Source organism: Thermobia domestica, chromosome 9 (assembly GCF_964235325.1).
Source record: "Thermobia domestica chromosome 9, izTheDome1.hap1.1, whole genome shotgun sequence".
NCBI classification, from domain to species: domain Eukaryota; kingdom Metazoa; phylum Arthropoda; class Insecta; order Zygentoma; family Lepismatidae; genus Thermobia; species Thermobia domestica.
The window spans coordinates 15,358,850-15,381,830 of record NC_137462.1 but is presented as its reverse complement, the minus strand read 5'-3'; the positions used below and the strand labels follow the sequence as shown (position 1 = coordinate 15,381,830).

The following is a 22,981-nucleotide window of genomic DNA, read 5'->3' as shown; positions in this document are numbered from 1 at the left end:
CCTCTGTGTGTCTATTTATCTATCTATCTGTATATATAGATAGATGTCCTTTCTAGATAGATGTGCTAGAATATAATAAATGTGCTTTCTCCTAACACAGAGAACTGTAAATCATATAGCTATTTCGAGTTCGGGAGCGTGAATGGCTAGGAGTGTTATTTGATTTGCCTTTTAGTAACACATTGCATTGCATATAAGTTAGGCAACACTAGTGGTAAGTAAAACAATAATAATAATAATAATAATAATAATAATAATAATAATAATAATAATAATAATAATAATAATAGGTATTTGTGAATGCCATAACCACCCTAATATTCAGCGGATTGAGACGAAACTTGGGACAAACATTAATTGCTGAAATCTTGATGAGTTCGTTAACCAGAATAATCAGATGAAAATGTTCAAAATGGCGGCCCTTCAAACTCTCAAAAAGTTCCAAGGGAATCAAGTTTTTCTAAATTCCGGAATTTTCTAAATTCCGGATTCTTCCCGAGTTCCGCAATTCTTCTGAATTCCTGAGTTTAACTAAATTCCATAATTTTCCGAAATCCGGAAAGTGAAAGTTCCGCTTCCGAGAAATGAATTTATATCGGTTAATATGAATCGTGGTGGAAATAAGTGTTTGACCAGGTAATGGCGACTGCTTTGAAAAAAATGGAGAGTATGAGAATTCAATCTGTCATATTTGTAGTTTCGTGTGGAAAAAAACCAACATGTGAACCAACGGTTTAAGAACAACTCAAGTTATTAATGTAAACTTTGCCGACATCATAAAAGAAATACGAAAGACATTTTGAATCGAAGAAATATAACATACAAGTTTGCAAGCGGAGACAAAGAAACCTGACGTAATCAGACTAAAGACGAATCGTTTACTGCGTAGCGATCTTGGTTCAGTGGTCAAGATGCTAGTGCGAATGCACATTGCATTTTTTTTGCTTTAGGATTTTTAATGGGGATTGATCAGCGATGACATACGTTTTATTGTATTCAGATATTTGAATACTCGGATGTTTCAATACTTGAACTACCAAATCTTCAGGAATAATAATGATTATTATTATCTCGTAGAAGATTAAAAGCTATGAGCTAATTATCACTTAGGTCATACCATTACAAGCAGAAACGTGACATTTGTTAAGAAAATTTCGGTTTGGTTTAATGTTGCTCACGAGAAGAGGAATTTCTCATCTTGTTTCTAAAACAAATAAAATAGCATGATAATTAACATTTTACATTCGCGACGGAACAAGACTAACTCAAAACTTTCGTCTCTCTTTGGAGATGAAAATTGAGACGAGACGAAAAGTATCGTAAACATTTCCCTTCTTGTCTCGATTCTCGAAATAGTGTAAGTCCATTCTTTAAGTAACAATTGCTCTGTAGACTGAGTCCAATAGGCTATTTCGTTACATTGTATTTCAGAGCTCATTGAATTATGCTCTGTGTAGGTATTTTTGTAGCAAAGCTTTTATATTTACCTCTGCATATCCTAAAAATTAGTTTATTATATGCCTTACTGTTGCGTGATATTCAGTTATATTTATTACAGTTATTTTCCTTAAAACATACAATAGAATACTTTCTACATGAAACTTCAATGGAATGCTCCAGTTTAAAATGTTGGTAGTTGCAGAGGTGTGTCTTGAAGGTACGGAACTCTTTCCCGGAAATCTCTACTTTTAAGTAAGTTTTGCCAAATTTTAGAGCAAGTTTAAAACTTTTAATGCCATTATTATTATTATTATTATTATTATTATTATTATTATTATTATTATTATTATTATTATCAACATCGTGTATAATCTTTAAAATATATGCGGTTTGTATCTGAATAGTAAAAGCTAATTGACTGTCGATCTCGGTCGTCGAGAAGTCTTCAGGAGGCAACGACATCGGTCACGTTCTGGGTTTGAGTTCCGAAGGGGCAAGTATTCGGGCTCGAGCCAAAAATTGTTAAAAGTTATAGGCTTCAGCCAAACATGTTCAAAACAGCTGGGACCGGATTTAATCTTTTCTACGGCTCGAGTGGCTCGGCTTACAGCTCATTCACTATCGAACCGAACCGAGAAGTGAGCCGAGCTAACAGCTCACACAACCGAGCCGATTTGAGCCATCGGCTTAGTTGAGCTGAGTCGAAAAGTGTCGATGGACTAGTTTCAACTTAGCTGGCTCGAACCGGTTCACATGAGCCGAGTAGGTGACCCATCCTACGTAGTCAAAATTTTATTTAAAATTATCAACCTAAAAGACCAATGTCCTATACGTAGGACGGGCTGTACTGCACGTACCTCGGTACATAATCCCAACTCTTCTCTTTTTTTCAAATATGTGTTCCATGCATTAGAAAATATGTAGCATGCAATCAAATATACGGTGTAGAAACATTATGGTACTAAATGCGTTAAAAAGGTCTATAGTTCTTCTTTAAAAAAAATATGAAACGCACGGAATTTTAATGAAATTTCACATGAACATTTTCGCGGTCTGCTAGGTTGTCTGTTACGTTAGATTGAAATAAATAAAGCATTTTCTTCGTAATCTTAATCATTATTGGAATTCTTTAATTACCTTCAGTTCATTACTTTTAAAATGAGAAACTTGCCAAATCAGTGTCCAATAATGGCATTTCGTTTAAGTACAAATATTGTGATCACCTCACTTGTAGCATATTCTCTTTCGTCTTTAATGTTTCTGTACATACGTCTATGATTATACAGTTAGTTTCTCAGGCTCAATCACTTTCTATTGTGAATTTAAGCATTATATTGATGTTTTAGTTTCTGACTTTCACTCACTACCACCTCCTCATTAGAGTTCAATTTAACCCAAATTATTTATTCTGTTATTGTTGACAACTACCTTATGGAATCATGTAATAATTCTCGGTATTTCTGTTTCTGTATCAACAGGTATGTTCTAAGTTCACTTAAATAGATAATTTAGATAATGCATACGTCTTAATAAGATAGTTACATTACATTAATGTGTAGAACTTAATAAGGTAACCAGTATTGAAATTCAACAATATAGTCATAAATTTTGGGAAAGTATTTAATATTTTCTTATAGTGTTGTACAATTGCAAAAGCCATTAATAATATTTTTACAGTTCCTACATAATTGTGTAAATTTATTTTAAAATCATATTTGTATTACCATGTATATCTCCATTAACAGGCTGAACATATTCACCCTAGGGGAGGCTGAAAAAAAAGTGCATATGTTACTCACACAACTATAGAAACGTATACAAAATACTGGTTTTCTTTATTATTATGTAGAAATGAAAGAAAAACCTAAACAATGTTCTACTCTCTGCTGTTATATAAACTATTCGAGAACTATTTCTGTTCACAATATGCTTTTGATTATTGGTTTGCAAAGATTATACCTGCAATGTTATTGATCTAAATTCTTCATCCGACAGCCTATTCACTATCAGGATACACCAAATGAAATATAATATTTTACTAATGATATTACATATATATACACATCAAAACAACGTAGATAGGAAAGGTTGTTCGCTTATTTCATTTTCCCTCAACTAACGAAACAATTTTCCTAAAGTCACTTCAGTTAAGCTCAATCTGTTGAAATAAAAATTTAATTGTATTTTGATTTCGATGCATTTAAAACGTTATTATGTTATGTCTTGTATAATATAGAGATTCAATGTAAGTGGAAATTTTAAATATACCTTTAAGTAAAATTATTGTAATAATGATTAAACATGAAAACAAGAGAATTAAATAAAGAAGTGACATTTTACATTTGTACTCAGAGTTTGCTTTCACTCCTGTTATTTACTTATTCTCTTTTCATCAAACCAACAAGAAATAAAATATTGGTAAGACATTATTCATTTCTTTATTAGTACTTCATAAGTATGCTATGCCTTGAATAAACAATTATCACTTTTATCATTTTAATATAATTTCAACAGGTTCCAACATTAGCGCTGCAAAAATAGAGAAACGTGTTATATGAAACCAAATGCTTACTTTTGCTTACAAAATACAATTAAACAAGGAACTTCTGTTAGTTGATCCTTAATCGCTTGTGGGTTGGATGAACATTACTTTATAAACAAAACTAGTTATATTTGAAATATAAAAACAAAACTTGTTACATTTGAAATATAATCTATTATGAGTACGTTATTAATGTATTGCAAATTGCAGGATGGCTCTAACTAGTGAGCACCATAGTCAAATCTCAGGTCGATGGAGGAATTTATATATGTGTTAAATTAATGTTGATTAACTAAAGTCTTTTTTTTTGCTTTATAGGTTTTTAACGTTGATAATGTAAACGCCTATTTCATAATTTTCCATAGAGAAAAATGGCATTTAAGCTGTCTTCAACTATCAATATATAATGCAAATGAGGAATTATTAAATTACAATATGTTGCCTTTGCTTGTGCTGTCTTATATTTCCAAAAATAAAAATGAAGTTAGGTGAATGTATTAATTTCTTTTGAAGATTCATGTTGCCTATTCATTTACTTTTACATAACTATAAATGCAATACACGACACAAATAGTAATATCTTCGACACAACATATATATATTTTTGTGCAGTGTTATAAAACCACCTTTACTCATTGTTTTCTGTTAAAGGACCGGAATATGCTAATCCCATTATTAAAGGTGTGGGCATTAATTTTGATACTATCAATTTTAATAGAAACAGCGTTCCTTCCAAACGATAGTACTACCTTACAAGGATTGCCACTTGTAAATTTTAAAAATGTGGAGTTAATTTCTCAATTGAAATAGTAAATTAGGATCAACCTACAATACAGTTATTTTCTGCCCGATTGTAAACGATCTATAATGAAGTGTTAATGATTTGAGTTTGAATCATGTTTTGTCTATTGATACAAAAAGAAGATAGGATCAGTCCATAAGAACCAGAAGCACCAAATTCTTCCTTAATAAAAAGTTAAAGAAATTTGAGTTCCTTATCTTTATTGATGTTTTTTTCAGCAAACGGTTAATTAAATCATTCAAGATATTAACCATATATCAAGTGGTGTAAGAGATACTGTCGTATGTCATTTTTAACTTTTACTATTACTTTTGTAAAGGGGCTATGTTTGAAAATAACTTTGATAATATATTGAAGGTATTTTATTTGCTGGCACACTATCTGTAAACATATGTTGTTTACCCAAATTTTTAAATTGTACTCCCTGTTTCTGATTATTAAGTTCAGCTTAGATTTTTAACTTAACCACTAACATTATTGTTTCTATCTCCGCAAACTGTACGCCACCAAATCGTATGATTCTCCATCTGCTGAAATGAACTTATGACTATTGCGAGGAACAAAACCATGCTTCAAGCAGTATTTAAGAGCAAAATTTTAGAAGACGAATGCTTCTTGTTAACCAAACATAACATCGGTATGAATCGGAACACGACTGTAGTATATTTAAGTATACATAGTTGAGAATGTTAGTTTTCAAAATAACGGATTAAGTATCACTAATACATTAGTACTCATAAAAAATGTATTCTTGTTAAAATACTTTGTGCCACTTAAAGTATAAAATTTCAGGCGAGCTTCATATGTATATATAAAACTAAATAATCTCTTACTACTTGATGTATTTATAGACTTAAAAGTAAGTTATGGAAAATAAAAATTAAACCCTTAATATTGTGTAAGTGTACCAAAATTAGCAAATGCAAATGCAATGCTACAAGAGAGGGAAAAAATTATATAGATAAATATATGTATTGCATAATAGCAATAAGTATTATAACTAGGATTATTGCACTAAGCAAATAAAACAACATTTCCACACAATTGAAACTTGTACGACCAAAATACGATAAATTTGTTCAGCTACCAAGAGAGGAAACAGAGGAACATAGTGTATACAATTCTAAAAAAACATATAAGTTTTACAATATAATCTTGATTCAACTAATTTTTATGGAAAGGACATGTCACATGAACTACCTGTTAAAAAATCAATTTGGATGACATGTGACGAAATATTTTTCGTTAAGGATAACATATTGAATATTGATGATGAAAGAGACGTTGATTATATACTCGTATACGTTAAACTTCCGAAAGACTTGTATAACTGTTTTAATTATTACATTAGTATGCGAATTTTAACTTTTGGATCATTGCATGAAGTATAGTATGCCACGTTTCATATTTCCGGTGTACCAAACACAGAACAAAAATTGGTCTAGTCATTCTGCATCAAGTTTTCCTGCAAATTGCATATTAACATTGCCAATATCAATGTATATTATGGTTTATTGTTATTAATAACACTGCTACGAATACTAGTACACTTGCTACTATAAACAATATTAATATCTTATATTTGCGTTTCTAGAGCTGTATGAGACAGTAAGTTAACTCATAATCACAATATTAGAAACAAATAAGGAAAGGAAACGGGAGAAAAGAAGGACTTTTTATGGTGAAACATTCACTATAAAACAGTCAGACTCTTTAAGCAAGCAAACGTAAACTTCAAATTGTATTTGAATTTGTACACCTATCTGCCCCATTTTAATGGAGGAATAGACCACGGCATGCAGCACAAAAAGTCCACACTAGTAGACTTTACCTCCTCTCTCAGAAACTGCGACTTGTTGCGGCCTTTTGTGACTAGTAGCAGAATCTCCTCTCCGCACCATCTACCAGTAGCCTGCAAGCATGCTGCAATTCCATTTTCCTTGACAAAGACGTTCAACTTCCTTGAGGTTCTGATAAAATTAATCTCCTTGTACCTCACTCACGACTCCAAGATAGTCTCGAAAATAGTCCAAATGGAAAAAAGGAAATGCACTGTCAAACTCAGGTTACAACCCAATTCTTTAATTCAGAGTAGCATTCTTTTCACTATGTCTTTGTAGTTTGGATCCTTTCTGTTTCCAAGAAAGTTTTTCGCTACATCTCGACAGTCTTGTCATGCTAAACGCTCGTTCTGGTTCATCACAATTTCAAAATTTGCGTCTCCACAAAGTTTCCTAATATCTGGCCCATCGAAAATGCCCTCTGTAATTTTTGCATTACTGATGCCAGGAAAATTTTGACACAGGCATTTGAAGCATTCACCTCGATATCTAAATTACTTACAAATTACTCATTAAGCCAGGCTTAATGAAAAGGGGAGGTTAGAGTATATCATATACATTAACAAGACTTGCGCTATGTAAGTTTTTTGAACCAAAATGAAACTGCCTATCTGTCCATTGCTTTTGAGTCCAGTGGACTGCGCTTTCCCAACTGTCGTACTCACACAGCAAGCATGAGATTTTTGGTATGACCTCACTGTTGACCCAACAGAAGACCGATGACCTTAAAATCCCTCATTGATGTTCGTGGTACTTTATCTTGTTCAACATCAAATCAAGGTTTTCGTATCTTTCACTTATGACAACAGAATAAGCAATTGGAACGGATGCTAGATTGTTTCCGTTGTGTAGAAGTACACATTTGAAACTCCGCTTGGAAGCATCGATGAAAATTTTCCATTGTGATTGATCATAGTGAGGCGATTCTAATTCTAGTTTTCACTACCGGAATGTTGTTGCAAAATTCTATATTATCTTCTGCAGGAAAGGAACCAGAAAATTATTGTTTACTATGCCTGTGCCAATATAACGTTTTTCCGCCGTCATTTGGTTTATCTGCTTTAGTCATTTCACAATAGTTTGGCAGATTCCTTTGGGAAAGGAAGGTGACCAACTAAATCATTTAAACCACTGTGTTCGAAAAGTATATGCTCTTTGATGCTTGTGGGTCAAAGTCCGAATCACCACTCTTGTCACTATAAGATTCGGAAGAGGCTTCCTTTAATTAGTATGGTGACTGTCAGACAGGTGTGTCAGGATCATGGGATACTGGTAAACTGACGAATGAGATTGTAGTTGGGTAAGCAATTTTAGCCCCGTTCCTACTGTTGAAACCTTTCACATTCACAGAACAAAAGTAGCAATTCGTCCTGTGGTCAGTAGGTTCACGCCACAGACTTGGGGGTTCAAAACGGCAATGCTTGTCCTTCACGTTTCAATAATTGCCACAGATCTTTCATGCATGTTCGACAAACTTTGTGTGGTGTCCCGTACATGTCCTGATCTCCCAATCCTATATCAAAATATGCAAGATAAGCCTCCTGCACAAAGGAGGTTATATTGCGCTGTTGTTTCATGGGTACAAATGTCCCACATATATAACAGAATTTATCTGGAATATTCTTACAACCTTGACGCTGTATTCCGAAAAGTCTGCGAACAAGCAATTTACTTTCGTCACTAAATACTATGGACACAACATGATATTACTGTATTTAAAGCATTGAGCACAATTAGACAGTTCACAACGAAACTGTATGAACCATTCGCAGAAAAAGCAATATAGGAAACAAGATAATGCCGCTGGTTGTCACTAGCGTACCGTACCGCTAGGCGGACACATAAGCTGTTGTTTAGCTACCGGTACAAATTTCACGCCATGAGAGTAATAGCATTTCAGCCAATCAGGATGTTTAGTCCTCCTGACTTGAGACGCATATGAATGAATAAGTAAACCAATTATCTCAATTTTGTCACAAAATGTGATGTGATGAGACAAAACTAACTTACTTTTAGGCTTAGATGGCACTTATGCAATAAAATCATCGCAGACTAGTGGCGAATTAAAACAAGTAAGGCATTTAAAAAATTAATGAATTCAAACAAATATCAACATAGAAGAATTATTAACGACATTATTGGGCTTGTGCATGGCACAATCAACGATGTGTTTCTATAGAAGCCAAAATTCGAGGTGTTTTATACAGTCGACATTTCCAAATTACTCGTTCATATATTTTACTATAATTATCTAAAAACTAAATATGGTAATGTTTTTTTCTCAAACAGACGAAGAATCATTTATTACATATGAAGACACTTCAGATTTTTAGGAAGACTCGAAGGAAAGTATAAAGTGGTTTGACACTAGTTAGTATCCTGAAGAAGTCAATATTAGCATTCCAGGAGTTAACAAAACACCAGGACTATTCAAGGAGGAATATAATGGTAAACCAATTAGATAATCTTTGGTTTAAATTTAGTGAGGATAGAGAGTAATAATTAATCAAAAGAAGCCTAATGAAGGTATATGTAGCAATTAAGATAAAAATTTACAGTGTTCAAAAACCAGAGGTCGCTCGTCGTCCATACAATGATACAAAATATATTGTTGATAACACGAGAATTAAGACATATTTCAGGGGATTATTATTGCCGTCATTCTTAATTAGAACTTGTTTGTTTAATGATGTTAGAAAAAATATTTTTAAAAATGTAGAAACAATAACGTTCAACATCACTAAAAGCTCGAGATTAAAAGATACAATGTTTAGGCTAATGTTGTAGTTGAATTAGATGTCAATAACAAATATCTTGAAGTAAATTATGATCAATGGACCGAGTGTGAATGGTCATTCATCACCATAGAAAATAAATTCAACCAGCGTTATCATTACCAATATGCAAATCTGTAAAACAAAAATAGAAAGAGAGATAGCCTTTTGATGTTTAGAACTCAACTTTTTATTTGGCACCAAAGGAGTGCTTGAACCAAAAGTTTACTAAAGTACTCTCGTGGTTTATCTTTTCGGGTTTGGATATGTTTGTGTAAGACCAAAGTCACTCAGATGGAATTTATGAAAAGGTCAATGATTAGAATATAGTGTCTAAGTTTCAAGAAGAGAAGTTATTTTTATCGACTAATAACAACCAGCCCATAGTTTAAATCGCTAGTTATCATTTTAAGCTTGACGTTCTTCTATCACTAAATCAGGACCATGTTACCATTATTTCACCTATCATTATCCTTTTCCTCCTTCCATGAGTAAAAAATAACTCAGAATGAGCACTTTCCTTCAAATTCGAATTTATCAGGTTAGTGAGCCATGAGTAACTGCTGTGGTGTTTTGTTATTAAATGGACGCTTGCACATTATTCAGTTTCGTTTACATGCTGATATCTAATTACACACTATATACTAAAAGTTCCATTGAAAAAGTCAAATGCGTTGTTTCTATGTCTCACCACTGAAGTTGAGTTTTAAAAACAACGGATGAAGTATGTTTCGGGCTTTAAAGAATTAAGATTCTACACATATGTTCAAATTGTCTTGGAAATCTATAGGCGCATATATTCAACATACATTGTAAATATTTAGTCCACGTTCAATGTACGTAGAGTGCTACGTGTGTTTGCGGTGTCTGATCTTGGTTTATTTAGCTAGTGACCATGTTAAAATTCAAAATTTGGCTTTTAACTAAATATAAAAAGCCGTCAGTTAAAGGTTGGTTTCGGTCAGGCTAACTGCTCAAGGGATCATGGATGAACAGCATTTTCAATGCAAGCAATGTAAGATGGGGTGCACGCATATGAATTAAAAACTCTTCTCATTGTTTGCTTTTCATAGGCCAGTGGTAAAATGTTGTAGACGTTTTTGAAATACGTCGTTTTCTTTGTATTCAGATACTCACATAACAAAATCTAAATAAAACCATTATGTTGATATTACAAACTGTATATCAGCAAAGTACCTAGGTAAATAAAATGCTACATTTGCCATAGATATCGCAAAAAATAACACTTAAAGAATTTCGCGCTCTTTTGGTAAGCGACCTATGATTCGCATCCATACAACAACACATTAATGATTATTATTTTATGTTTTAAAGCTTCAAATTCCTGCAATGAATTAGCAACGACATAGGAGATTTGGAATAATGATAACACAAATTTCTTGCTTTCTGTAAACATTCACTTTCTTCGTATATATGTTCATAGTCTGTTAACATCGAACCTACATAAGAGGAGGTATGTACACAGTCGAACTATTATTAGGTACAATAACGATTCTATAGTTTGCGTAGTATTACGCACCCGACGGATATCAATGTATTTAGTTTTCTTTAGATGTACTTCCAAATTAATATCCGTGCCAGCGTTTAATAAAATCTCTACTTTTGTTCCTATTTTTTTTTTATATATTATCCCCTTTATACTTACAACAGCCATAACCTTCTGAATACCATTCAACTTTAGGAACTGGTTGCTATATTCCGTTTTCATTATAGCATACTCCAGAACAAAATTGGATAATGATTGTGCCGACATATCTTCTTGACTGAGGCCATACTCAACCTCAACGCCTGTGGAGAAGAATCTTCCAACTCGTCCTTTACTCTGGGATTATGGGATTTAGTTAAAGAACTCCTTATAATAACTGCTATAGGTATTCAAAATTCTGTGACAAGATTTTACAACTTTCCTCTGCTGACCATGTCGTAGGCCTTTCTAATACCAGTAAATAATTGTTGTACCGTCTTACAGCTTTACTATTTCTTTTTGTGTATTACTTAAATCGTGTATTAGTTTATTATTTCGTGTATATCCAGTCGATAAGTATTCGATTTGGTCTAAATCGGCAATAAATTTCTCTCCGTCTGCTTCAGTCTTGTTAATAGAATATGACACGAATTTATATTACATTATTAGAGATTAAACATCGTAATTATTATCGCAATCAGTTTTATTGTATTTCTTGTGAATTGATACAATGATTGTTTTTTTTCCACAATTACTCTTTGTTCCCTATAAGAAGAATGCATTTGTGTGTCTTCCTTCACAATTGTACCCCTCCGCTAAAAGTGCAAGTTCACCTACACCACGGTTAGGCTTTGGAGTATACGGTTTTCTGTTGTGTGTACATTATTTTGTTCACGAACATTTTTTTTTTGCTGCGGATTAGTGAAATAGTAAAATCAATATTTCCTTTCCTTCATGATGCTATCTCTATCAGTGAAAATTGCTCCATTTCTCTTCTATAATATGTTAGGGCGAGGTTGATAGCTTTTTCTTAAATTAGATGTTTACCTGATATGGGTCCCTAATAATTTTAGTTTTACCTTTAAGCTCAAGCTCATATTTTTACCTTTCAAACGTTTCGGTTCATTTTTCCTGCTCCCAACCCTGCTCCTGTTTCAAACCTGCTCCCAAGGATATTCGCTTTTTTATATATTTTGGATTTGGTAGCCAACCCAATTTCATTTTTTATCTGTTAGTTTAGTGCAACCTTGGTTCAATCACAATTTCTTCCTAAGAATTTCCACCAGTCCTTCTGTTTTCTGAAATGATAAATTCATCACTAACTTGAAGTCACGTATCCTCAACACTAGACCACTTCGAACTTCCTAAAACCGATAATCTATTCGATACTTCAAATTAGTATTCTCCTTTCAGGTGGCTGTCCTCTAATTTCTTTAACATAATCCTCTCCATTTTCAGGTATTTAATATTTCTTTTATTAAACGGCAATCTGTTTCTTATTATCGCTGCATAAAGTAGTGATCGGAGTAGCAGTCAGCTAGTCTAAACGACCGAACATCTATAATGCTAGAATCTCTTAAAGCATTATCAGTTTTATTATGTGTTTTTCGATCTGAAAAGACCCTCTTACATTTATGAACTTCGTGATGTGCGAAGGCTGTTCTCTTCAATATAAGATTCTTTGATTTTGCAAAATTCAAGCATTATCTCTTAAAGCTTTATTAATTTTATTATGTGTTTTTCCATCTCAAAATACCCTTTTACATTTATGAACTTCGTGATGTGCGAAGGCTGTTCTCTTCAATATAGGATTATTTGATTTTGCAAAGCTCAAAATGCAAGTAGACTTTCATTCTCTATGATTCATTTGAAAATATCCTATCCTACTGTCATGGCATCGAAATCCCCTAATAGAATTTTTAAAATATCATTGCATTTGTTGTTCAAGTGCCAATTCAACTAAGTAAAAACTGAATTATAATTCATAATATTTATTTTCTGATATGGCATAAACATTTGGAACTATAATATTACGCAAATGTGCCTTAAGAATAATGCGGTAACAAATTAAACATTTTTAATAGTTGATAATATTTCTTTGTGAACGAAAAACTCAGTTTGTAGTTTGTGATATTTCCCTTCCCTATAATACAACGTACAAGTTCTGGAATTTGCAGCTTCCTTTTTTTACCATCATACTTGTTGAAGTAGCCTGAACTGTAAGGGAGCTATTACGCTGAATATTCCCAATACGCTTTACAATTTGAGAGTGATGATAATGTAAAGGTAGTAAAAGTAATTATTTTGTGAATGTGTTCTAGCTTGGGTGTTATATCGTATGAAATATTTGAAATGAAAAGTTTTTATATGGCATCTTAATTTTTTTTTCACGTGAATATAAGGCAATCAACAAATTTCATGTACATTTTGTCTCAAAAAGGTTGATCGCATTCCTTATTGATGTTTAGAGGCAAACATTTTCTAAGTCCAACTTCGGATATCTTCGGAAAATAGTAAACCAGTTTCGAACCTCCAAACCAGCCTTTGCAATCGGAAAAAGTTTGCAGATGTGATTTTCTTCTTTTAAATATAATTAAGACTTGTTATCAAGTGTTGAAAAAATCAACATTGATTGAAATACTTAACGATACAATATTTCGAAACCTTATATTAATGTTAGTACATGCTTGTTTGTCATTTAGATCTGCATACGTAATGGAAGATTTAGATGGGTTAAAGAATCTTTCCATATGTAAATGAATGCTCAAAGTTAAGACATAGAACATAATTATCGCCATAGTATTAAAAAAAGTCAAGGAGAAACAAAAACAGTGTTTGTAGTGGATATTAATGTCAAATTTTCCTGAGAACCGTTATACATCGCTAGAAGCACGTTTCCGGAAGTCTTTGTGTTAGCTCACTGGTAAGCTGTCGGATTTCAAATCATAAGGCGCTGAGTTCGATTCCCAACTGGGTCAATACTCTTTTTAAATTATATTTTCCGTAATGCATGGAAAATTATATAAAATAATTACATTAAAATACATCAGTTATATATATCTGGCCAGTGGTTGTAGGCCAGTGGTTCTTAATCTAATTTCTATCATGATCCCCTTTTATCACATTCTGTTGGCAGCGACCTTCTACAATTTGTTTTATAATAAGCTTGTGTGACATTTTTAACATACCCATTTCTATAATAGTAGAATCCATTTTTTGTTTATAGTGAAAAGTGCCGTGGCATGATAAATCAGCGCCCGGGGCGAGAGTATAACTGGTTTTCTGTAACGAAGACTTGGACAGGTTTTGCCTGATGAGGAGAGAAGAATATCCTGGTCTGGTATCTGCTGCTTTAAACGTAATAATTCCATTTGCTATATCGTACTTGTGCGAAAGTTTTTTTTTCATAGTAAACATTAAAACAAAGTCAAGAAATCGCTTATCAGTTGAAAATGGCTTGATAATGTTCGTCACGAAGATTGAACCGGGCATTGCTGCACTAGTGAAATTACACCATGCTTAGGTATCTCATTAGTTTTCAACTTTAATTGTATTTCAATGTGCAGGTTTTGTTGCATGTGTATTTTTTTAGTATTTTTATATACAGTTCTCATTAGTTTCATATCATACGTTTTTCATTTAAATTCATTTTTAAAGAACTCTGCACCCTTTGGAAATGTTCAGTAGACTTATGTTTTATTGCTCTTTACGGTATGTATAAAAAATAAAAGTATGCCTATCAGAAGCAAATTCAATATAACATTTAAAAAGAATTTCCGGTATTAGATTCTAACTATATTTATCTCTTCCGCTTATCTTCGCAGCTCCCTAGGGGCCGCGACTCCCTGGTTGAGAAACCCTGCTCTAGGCATACATGAGTTATGATGGTACATACGTACATACACTTTTACATGTATAAATGCAGAGAAGAGAGAGTTGAGAGAAAGCGATTAAGGTATTGCCGCTCTCAATCTCTTCACTTCACTTTTGCGATTCGTGAATTTCTTATGTGATAGTTTGGGGCTAGCTATTTTTTGTCTGGAACCACGATCCGATTTTCGATATGCTCTACCTAAATGCTGTAATGCGAATATTGAGAAGTTATCTGCGTATGAAAATGGCTGTAAATAAATATATTACATAACTTATTTATTGCTATTACACGATTGTATTAATTTGTATTTAATATTCACATATAACCGACGTTCTGTCAATACCTCAGATGTTATATTCTAAAGATAAGAATTACTTATGTCGTGAAATCTTATGAATATATATATTCAACTGATATATATATATACAACTCATGATATGAATATATTTATTCTACTGATATATAGAACCGATGAATTGTAATGTAACTATTTTACATAATTTCCATGCATTGAGGAAAGTACAATATCATTAAAGAAAATCACCTCAACGGGTATCGAACTCACGATGTAAACGCTCGGGGGTGTACCACTGATCTAACATGACGCTTTTCGGAAGCTGCTTCTGAAATATAACTGAGATCATATGTAAATGCTCTTTTCCGTATGCAAATCACAATGACGAACAAGAGTATGAATACATAGTTTCGAAATGTTGTATCATTAAGTATTTCAATCAATGTTACTTTTTTCTACACTTAATACCATTATAACATGTCTTATTATATTTAACAGAAGGAAAAACATATCTGTACATTTTTTTCGATTGCTAAGTTTGGCTTGGATGTTCGAACCAGTAGCTTTAGTTTACTGTTTTCGGAAAATACCCGAAGTTGGAGTTCGAAAGTGTTCATCTCAAAGCAGCTATCATCATATCGCTCAATCTGTTTGGTATATGGTATATGGTATATGCTAATTATACGTGTAAAATCAATATAACAATTCATTCTTTAAACAGCTACTCGTATGTATTTATTCCTTTATATAAACTGTTTTTAATATTATTATTCCGGCCCACCATTTTCAGATTTATTGACCAAATTGTAAAGACGAAGTCGTTGACCAAGTCTTTCCTTACAATAGGCGTCATGCAAGTAATCAATCACACGTCAGGTAATAGCTTTTACCTATTGCTTCCTGATCAGAATATTGGTAACTATGGATAGACATACAGCAGTAATTATTTTATGGGAGTTGGATGGTTATTCTGCAACTGCAGCTAGCAGGCGAGTAGAAGTCCCGGTCTCTACAGGAAGGCGATGGATTCGGAAATATGGTGCTACAGATCAGACTGGTAATGTACAATCTCCTGGTTGTCAGCATGCGTCAACCGAAGCCGAAGTTGCGAGATTAGTAAACGAAGCCCGGTTAGACCCACAAAGGACGTCCAGACAGCTAAGGGAAGCTTTTTTCATACAGCTCTGCGAACGCTTCGCCATGCTGGGTTACGTGGCTGTGTTGCTGCCGTGAAGGGAAAACTCTCGAACTACCACAAAATTTACCGTCTCGCGTTTGCACATGCGAATATGGGTCGCAATTGGGAAAACGTAGTTTTCTCAGATGAATCCATATTCACATCAAATGAGGGACGCCGTTTTGTGTATCGTTCGCAAGACACCCGATATGACCCTGGATATGTGGCTGCTTGCAATCGCAATGGACATGTATCTGTTTCATGTTGGGGTTGGATTTCCAGTCGCGGAGCAGGACAGCTTCACAGAATTGAAGGAATCTGGACAGTGCTCAATACTTAGACATTATGACTAATATCAGGGTGCCGTCTGTACGAGTATTTCAACCTGATGGTGTAATTCAGTTCCAGCAAGACCACCCGCCAATACCTACTCCCCGTGTGGTTCAGGAATGGTTCGCAGGGCAGTCTGAGATTGATTTAATTGACTGGCCGCCTCGTAGAGCAGATCTCAAACCCATGGAAAATATATGGGCAGAAGTGAAGCGTACTCTAAGGGACAGTTGGCCTGAGGCAGATCCACCAACAACTCAGGATGACCTGTGGCATCTTGTTTCCGAAAAATGGCTGGAGCTAGGTTAAGGAGATAGATTTTCCACCCATTTAATAGATTTCATGCCCAGAAGAATGTGGCGTGTATTAAATCCAGAAGTGTCTTGGACACAATATTAATGTCCCCGCCTCAACTCCCGAAAACAGCCCTTTTCAGGGCTACCTAAACGCTTCTGAAAATACTTCTAGAAGTACACCACTCCTTGTATCCTATTTCTGTGCAATTATACTAACAAAAAATCATGATTCGCTGCAGGCTTTCAACTCAAGACCTCTTCATTGCCAACCCCGTACTCTAACAGTGAACTAACATGAACACGCAAACCCAACCTGAAGAAACACGACTTTCAATTTCCGGTATTCGATGACAATGATGCTCATATACTTTGCAAATGTTGTATTCAAATTGGGATATTCCGCAACACACACACACATACACACACACACATACACACATAAACAAAGCGAGAGAGAGAGAGAGAGAGAGAGAGAGAGAGAGAGAGAGAGAGAGATGAATATACAAAAGCATATTCAACGTATTCGAATGAGACTCTCAGTAACGACATTCCGTATACACTTTCTATATTGTATTTCACGAATGTAAATGACATGCTGTAATGAGAATATTGAAAAGTTACATCTGTATTACAAATAGCTGCAAAGAAATACACTACGCGATTTATTTATTGCTATTTAACGAGTTTCTTAACTTGTATTTAACATTCTCATATATAATACCGACCTACTGTGAACACCTACCTACCTCAGATGTTACATTTTAAACATAATAATTACTATGTTCTGCAATGATTATGTTATATATATATATATATATATATATATATATATATATATATATATATATATATATATATATATAACGGATGTATTTTAATGTAATTATTTTATATTATTTTTCATGAATTGCGGAAAATTTAATTAAAAAAAGAATTGACACATATGAGAATCGAACTCAGAAACTTATGATTTGAAATCCCACAGCTCATCAGTAAACTAACACAAGGACTTCTGGAAACATGCTTCTAGCGATGTATAACGGTTCTCAAGATAATTATGGCATTCATATCCAGTACAAACGCTGCTTTTGTTCTACTTTGACTTTTATTTTAGTACTTAGGCGATAATTATATTCTATGTTGTAAATTTGAGCATTCTTTTACATATGGAAAGATTCGTTTACGTATCTAAATGTTCCATCACGTACGGCGAGCTAACTGACAAAAAAGCATGGCTGACATTAATACAAGGTTTCGAAATACTGTATCATTAAGTATTTCAATCAATATTGCCCTTTTCTCTACACTTGGTAACAAGTCTTATTATATTTAAAAGAAGAAAAACACATCTGCAAACTTTTTTCCGATTGCAAAGGCTGCTTGGGGATTCGAACCTGGTTTACTTTCTTCCGAAGATACCCGAAGATGGACTTAGAAAATGTTTGCCTCAAAACACCAGTAAAGAATGCGCTCAACCTTTTTCAGACAAGGTGTACATAAGTAGATAGTTTTTGACCCAAAATCGCTGCAGCTTTAAAATATTACGAACTAAAGTTCGATAGGGAATATATTCAAAATGAAAATTTTATTACCTAAATGTAAGAATTAAATTTTCACCCGGTAAATACTAATATCATTGGATGATCACTAAAACAGTTTTTGAGTGTACACTATAATAATATTTGTAAAACCATTTTTTCCGAATTAAAATAATTATTTCCAAAGTTTTGCCATTCTTTTCTTACCAACCATGTAATTGTCTATGATTAACGATCACTGGTGAAATTTATTTTTTGTGACACGAAGTCTCACAAGGGTCTACATGATCCCACAAACATTTTTCATATTTAGAGTTTTAATATTTTGTGATATATTTTTTGCTTTCACTGTCCTTTAATAGGTTCTATTTACATAAGCAATAAATTAGCACTTGTAAGTGATTTGGTTACTTTTATTACAGTTTTCATTAACAGTCTTAACAAAGAATTTTTCCAATTATATCAAAAATACTAAAATTTCTTAGATTTTAGGTATCATTTCTAATAAAATGTATGCATATATATTAGCAGCATAACAAATACGTTTTATGCCAAATACGAAAGATAAAATTTCATACACTATCTTACGAAGTAATGGCTCATTTTCACACAATAAATTTTAAACCTTGCATATTTTCGAAAACCAATAATTGTGCATTAGCATAAAGAGGTCTTACTCCAATATTTGACAAAAATTGTCATGAACACTCTTTAATATTTTCGATAAGTAGAGTGGTCAAAATATTACTAAATAGCGTATCTATCAACATAGGAAAACATTTGAAAACAAAATTAAGTAACACTAATTACTTTCTTCTTAGTAATCTACTTTCTTCTTTATAATTGTCACATCATTTTTAGCTAAAGTTACGTTACTTTCCTTTAGTGATGGTTACTTCTGATGAGGGAAACGTTTCTTACTAATGGTTTGGCCCTTGTATTAAAAAATACTATTGGTTTTATGTCACTATCACCACCATTATCGTCACGCTAAAGTTAAACTATTTCACCTATTTTTAACTTACCCAGAGCCATACTTCACGAGTACAATTGTCGGTAATAAAGGAAGATATTTTAAATTAAACAGCGATCAAAAGAAGCAAATGCTCACCAGCTGGTCACATTTACATCTGTTGGTATCAAAACCCACTTCACAGCCCTCTTGCAGAACAGACAGGTCTGAATTGAAGCAGCGTACTAGCCATACCAACACACAGTGTTTTCATTTTTATGTACACTTAATTAAAAGATTTTAAGGAACAACAGAAGAAAATCAGAATAACATTAATTTCTCTGGGGTCTGTCTCCAGAGTGAAAACGAAAAGATAATGACCATCTCATGAGAAAGAAGGTGTATCGCACTTGATTAAACATAAATATGTTAATTCTTGATTACTGCAAAACTCATTGTCGTGAGAATGCTTTTGAGCAGACTAGCTTTCGGGTGGCTTGTTATTCCTGGAAAATGACTAAAATCACGACCATTAATTTCTGAATTTATGTCGTTTCTCGTATGGCATTCATTCACGTTCTCATGCTTAGTGCATGTGGTACTAAATTCGATTTTCAGTAAGATATTTGGTAAAATAGGTTTGACATTTTTTACGCGCCAACCACCCTAAATTTGATTTTGCCTCTACTTTTATCATTTAAAACAGTTAAATAGCGGATGTTACCTAGGTTCCAGATCGCTCCCATCCTTCCAAAATTTATTTTCCTTTCCTCGTATAGTGTGTTATAGAAAGGCCATTAACGTGACTGTTTTAAGATGATAGAGTGCAAGAAATTCGTATACATACACTGTCTTCTTGATTCTGGTATCAGAAATCTATTTAATTTGAATCTGATTATTCATTGGATATTTGGTGGATAAAGAGAGAGCAATTGGTTTGGATTTTTTTGTAAATAAATAGAAATGAAGTTCGGGTGAACATCTATTCAGGAACTCGCTCAAGCTCGGTACGAAGTTGAATGGTTCTGAGATAGATTCAGCGAAAGGCGTTGGAGATATGAGACCGATAAGCTCTCATGTAGAAATAGAGTCTTATATAGAGTGGTACAACACGAAGAAGCAGCCAAAGATATTTAGAAGATAATTGCTTCTGACTAAGAGATAGCAAACAAAACCTGAACAACATCAAGTCAACTATCTTTACCCTCACTTCCCGAATTTGAGCCATCCTTCTGAGTCTTCATTTACTCCCTTCTAAGATATTTTTTAAAGTCCTATATTCATTTTGAGCTAAATAGTTTAACTTCCACACTAAAACGTAAAATATATACTTAGTATTTGCCTTAGTTGCTAATAGGTTTCTTTCGCTACCATACATCTCTTTGAGTTAAAATCTACGTAATATTTCAATCTCTTAAGGCACATTCTTGGACAAAAACCTGTTTCAGTCATCATTTTGATTGCAACATCAAAAAAAATAAGAATTACAGTTATGTTCTTTAAATATTTCAATTGTTAAGTAAGTCTGGACAATAATATTTACTACCGTAGTGAATAAATCAACGTTTTCTTGCAATCGGATAGGGTTTTCATTGAACAGAGTTCTTTGTTGGAAAAGCTATTGAGTTATGAAAGTAAAACAAAAATTGCAATTAATAGGTCGGAAAGTTTTACAGCTCATTCTGCGATGATTATCATGCTCGGTAATATTACGAGCCCATATGGGTGACAAATTAACAAAATAATGTAAAACTTACCCGAGCCTCGCAAGACATTCCGCAATTTCCGGCTTCATGGTGACGAACAAATCCAGGTGGACACACACAACTAACTAAAGATCCAAAGCAATACACATACTCCTGGCCGCAACGCCTCTCACACGTTCCAGGTACTTCTCCTCCTAGACATTCTAGAAAAAGTTAAAAGGATATGATTACTTACATTCATGGACTTACTGTAGCACAGAACATAGACCATTAAAGCTTTTAAATGGAAACACATTATTATTTAAATGGAAATTGGTAAATATTTCAATATGACTTTGTTTTGTGGAGTAAGAAAATTGAAGAAACAACATTCGTAAGAAGATGGAAATATCAGACCAGTCTCTTCAGATATAGTAGGATATTAACAATACTTTTTCTACATTGTTACTACTGAGAGAAGTACTACTGAGAGGAATATAAACGTTTCCAAGATGGACCAGAATAGGGAAAAAGGTACCAGTAGCTTGATATTTAGACACTGAATAATTTAATTATCATTGTTTCTACCATTGAGGTTAAGACGTTATGGTGAGGAGATCATAGAAGGATAATCAAGAAAATAGAATAGTATTATTTCTAATTTTAAATGGAAATACAATACAAAACAACAGTATTACGAAGACCTAGGATCAGTCGAGAGGAAAATTAAAATGGGTTTCTATATCGGAACAATAAGAATAAATTGAAGTCTGTCCATTAATTACAGAACAGAAATGAATCCTGAATTGATCCTAGGATACCATATTGCCTAGAGTTAGATAGTTATTTAATTTTCGGACTTGCAGAAAATTACATAAGGTAGTACTTACTTATGAAAATTATTGATATTCGATAAGTAAATTCTTAATCAAAGGAAACAAACCTGTGTTTCACTAGTATCAAATATTCCATACCTGCAATTCATCGGGCGGAATGTCTTTGATATTTCTGTTTATGTTTCTTTATTCAGAAAATGTCATTTGTAACTATTGTCGGCAACTTCAGGTGTAAAATTTCTTCATAAATTCTTATGTAAAAGTAGTTGAAGTGCCTTGAAGAATCGAAGTTTTGTAGCTGGGAATGGTTGCAGCAGATTTTGCAATATTGTAGTTTCAATTTTGGAAGGTATGAATGGGAACTTCCCACGAAACCAAGGAGCAGATCTTGTAGTTAATTTTTACACGAGCTACAGCCTTCAAAAACACGTAGCTCAAAAACAAACGATACACCAAACTTTACTGAAGACTTTCCGTTTTCATCAGAATGTTCCATTATTAATTTTAATTTCTTCACGGATTATTAACAATTGATAGCAAGGAATCAACATGGCGGGCCATACCTCTGTAGTAGAACTTATTTCTGATACGAGCACAGAGACCAACATTGTGTTATTTCATTATCTGTTTAGGATTATTCACATGACGTTGACACTTTTAACAATAATTAAACAGTAGCGACCCGAAGACACCTGGAAGCTACTAAAATCATGTAAAAAGAAGTTCGCATGTTATAAGTAAACTTTTGTTGAAGAGTTTTCAATTAAACTTGATTATTCATGATTACTCTAATGATTAATACAAGAGAAACTTGATGAAGTAGAACATGAAAGATGCGGGGATCGTGCTGCAACTGGAAATCAAAATTTCAGGAAATCAAGAATAACCTGTGGATGATATTCATAGTTTATATCTATGAATTCATTTTTTATTACGGTTGCTCACGCAAATACCACACGGAAAATGGGAAGTTCCAAAGTCACAAAAGAAAACGCATACATCCTATCTTAGTTAAAAATTCATACATTACAAACAAGTAGCATCTGCAAATTCATGATGCAAGATTATAATGGAAATTTGGCATTTTGCAATTTGAGAAATCAGAGACTCAAG

At 33.4% G+C, this 22,981-nt stretch overlaps 1 protein-coding gene across 1 annotated transcript in view; it reads right to left on the bottom strand.

Moving 5' to 3' along the window:
• Positions 1 to 3,061: 3,061 nt before the first annotated feature.
• LOC145693900 (uncharacterized) overlaps positions 3,062 to 22,981 on the bottom strand; it is a 64,222-nt gene continuing 44,302 nt past the window's right edge. Inside the window, exons 4-5 of the mRNA XM_081770067.1 lie at positions 21,105 to 21,256; positions 3,062 to 3,211 (exon numbers count right to left, since the gene is read on the bottom strand). Coding sequence (XP_081626193.1) covers positions 3,197 to 3,211; positions 21,105 to 21,256 — 167 coding nt within the window. The 3' untranslated portion in view covers positions 3,062 to 3,196. The remainder of the gene's footprint in view (positions 3,212 to 21,104; positions 21,257 to 22,981) is intronic.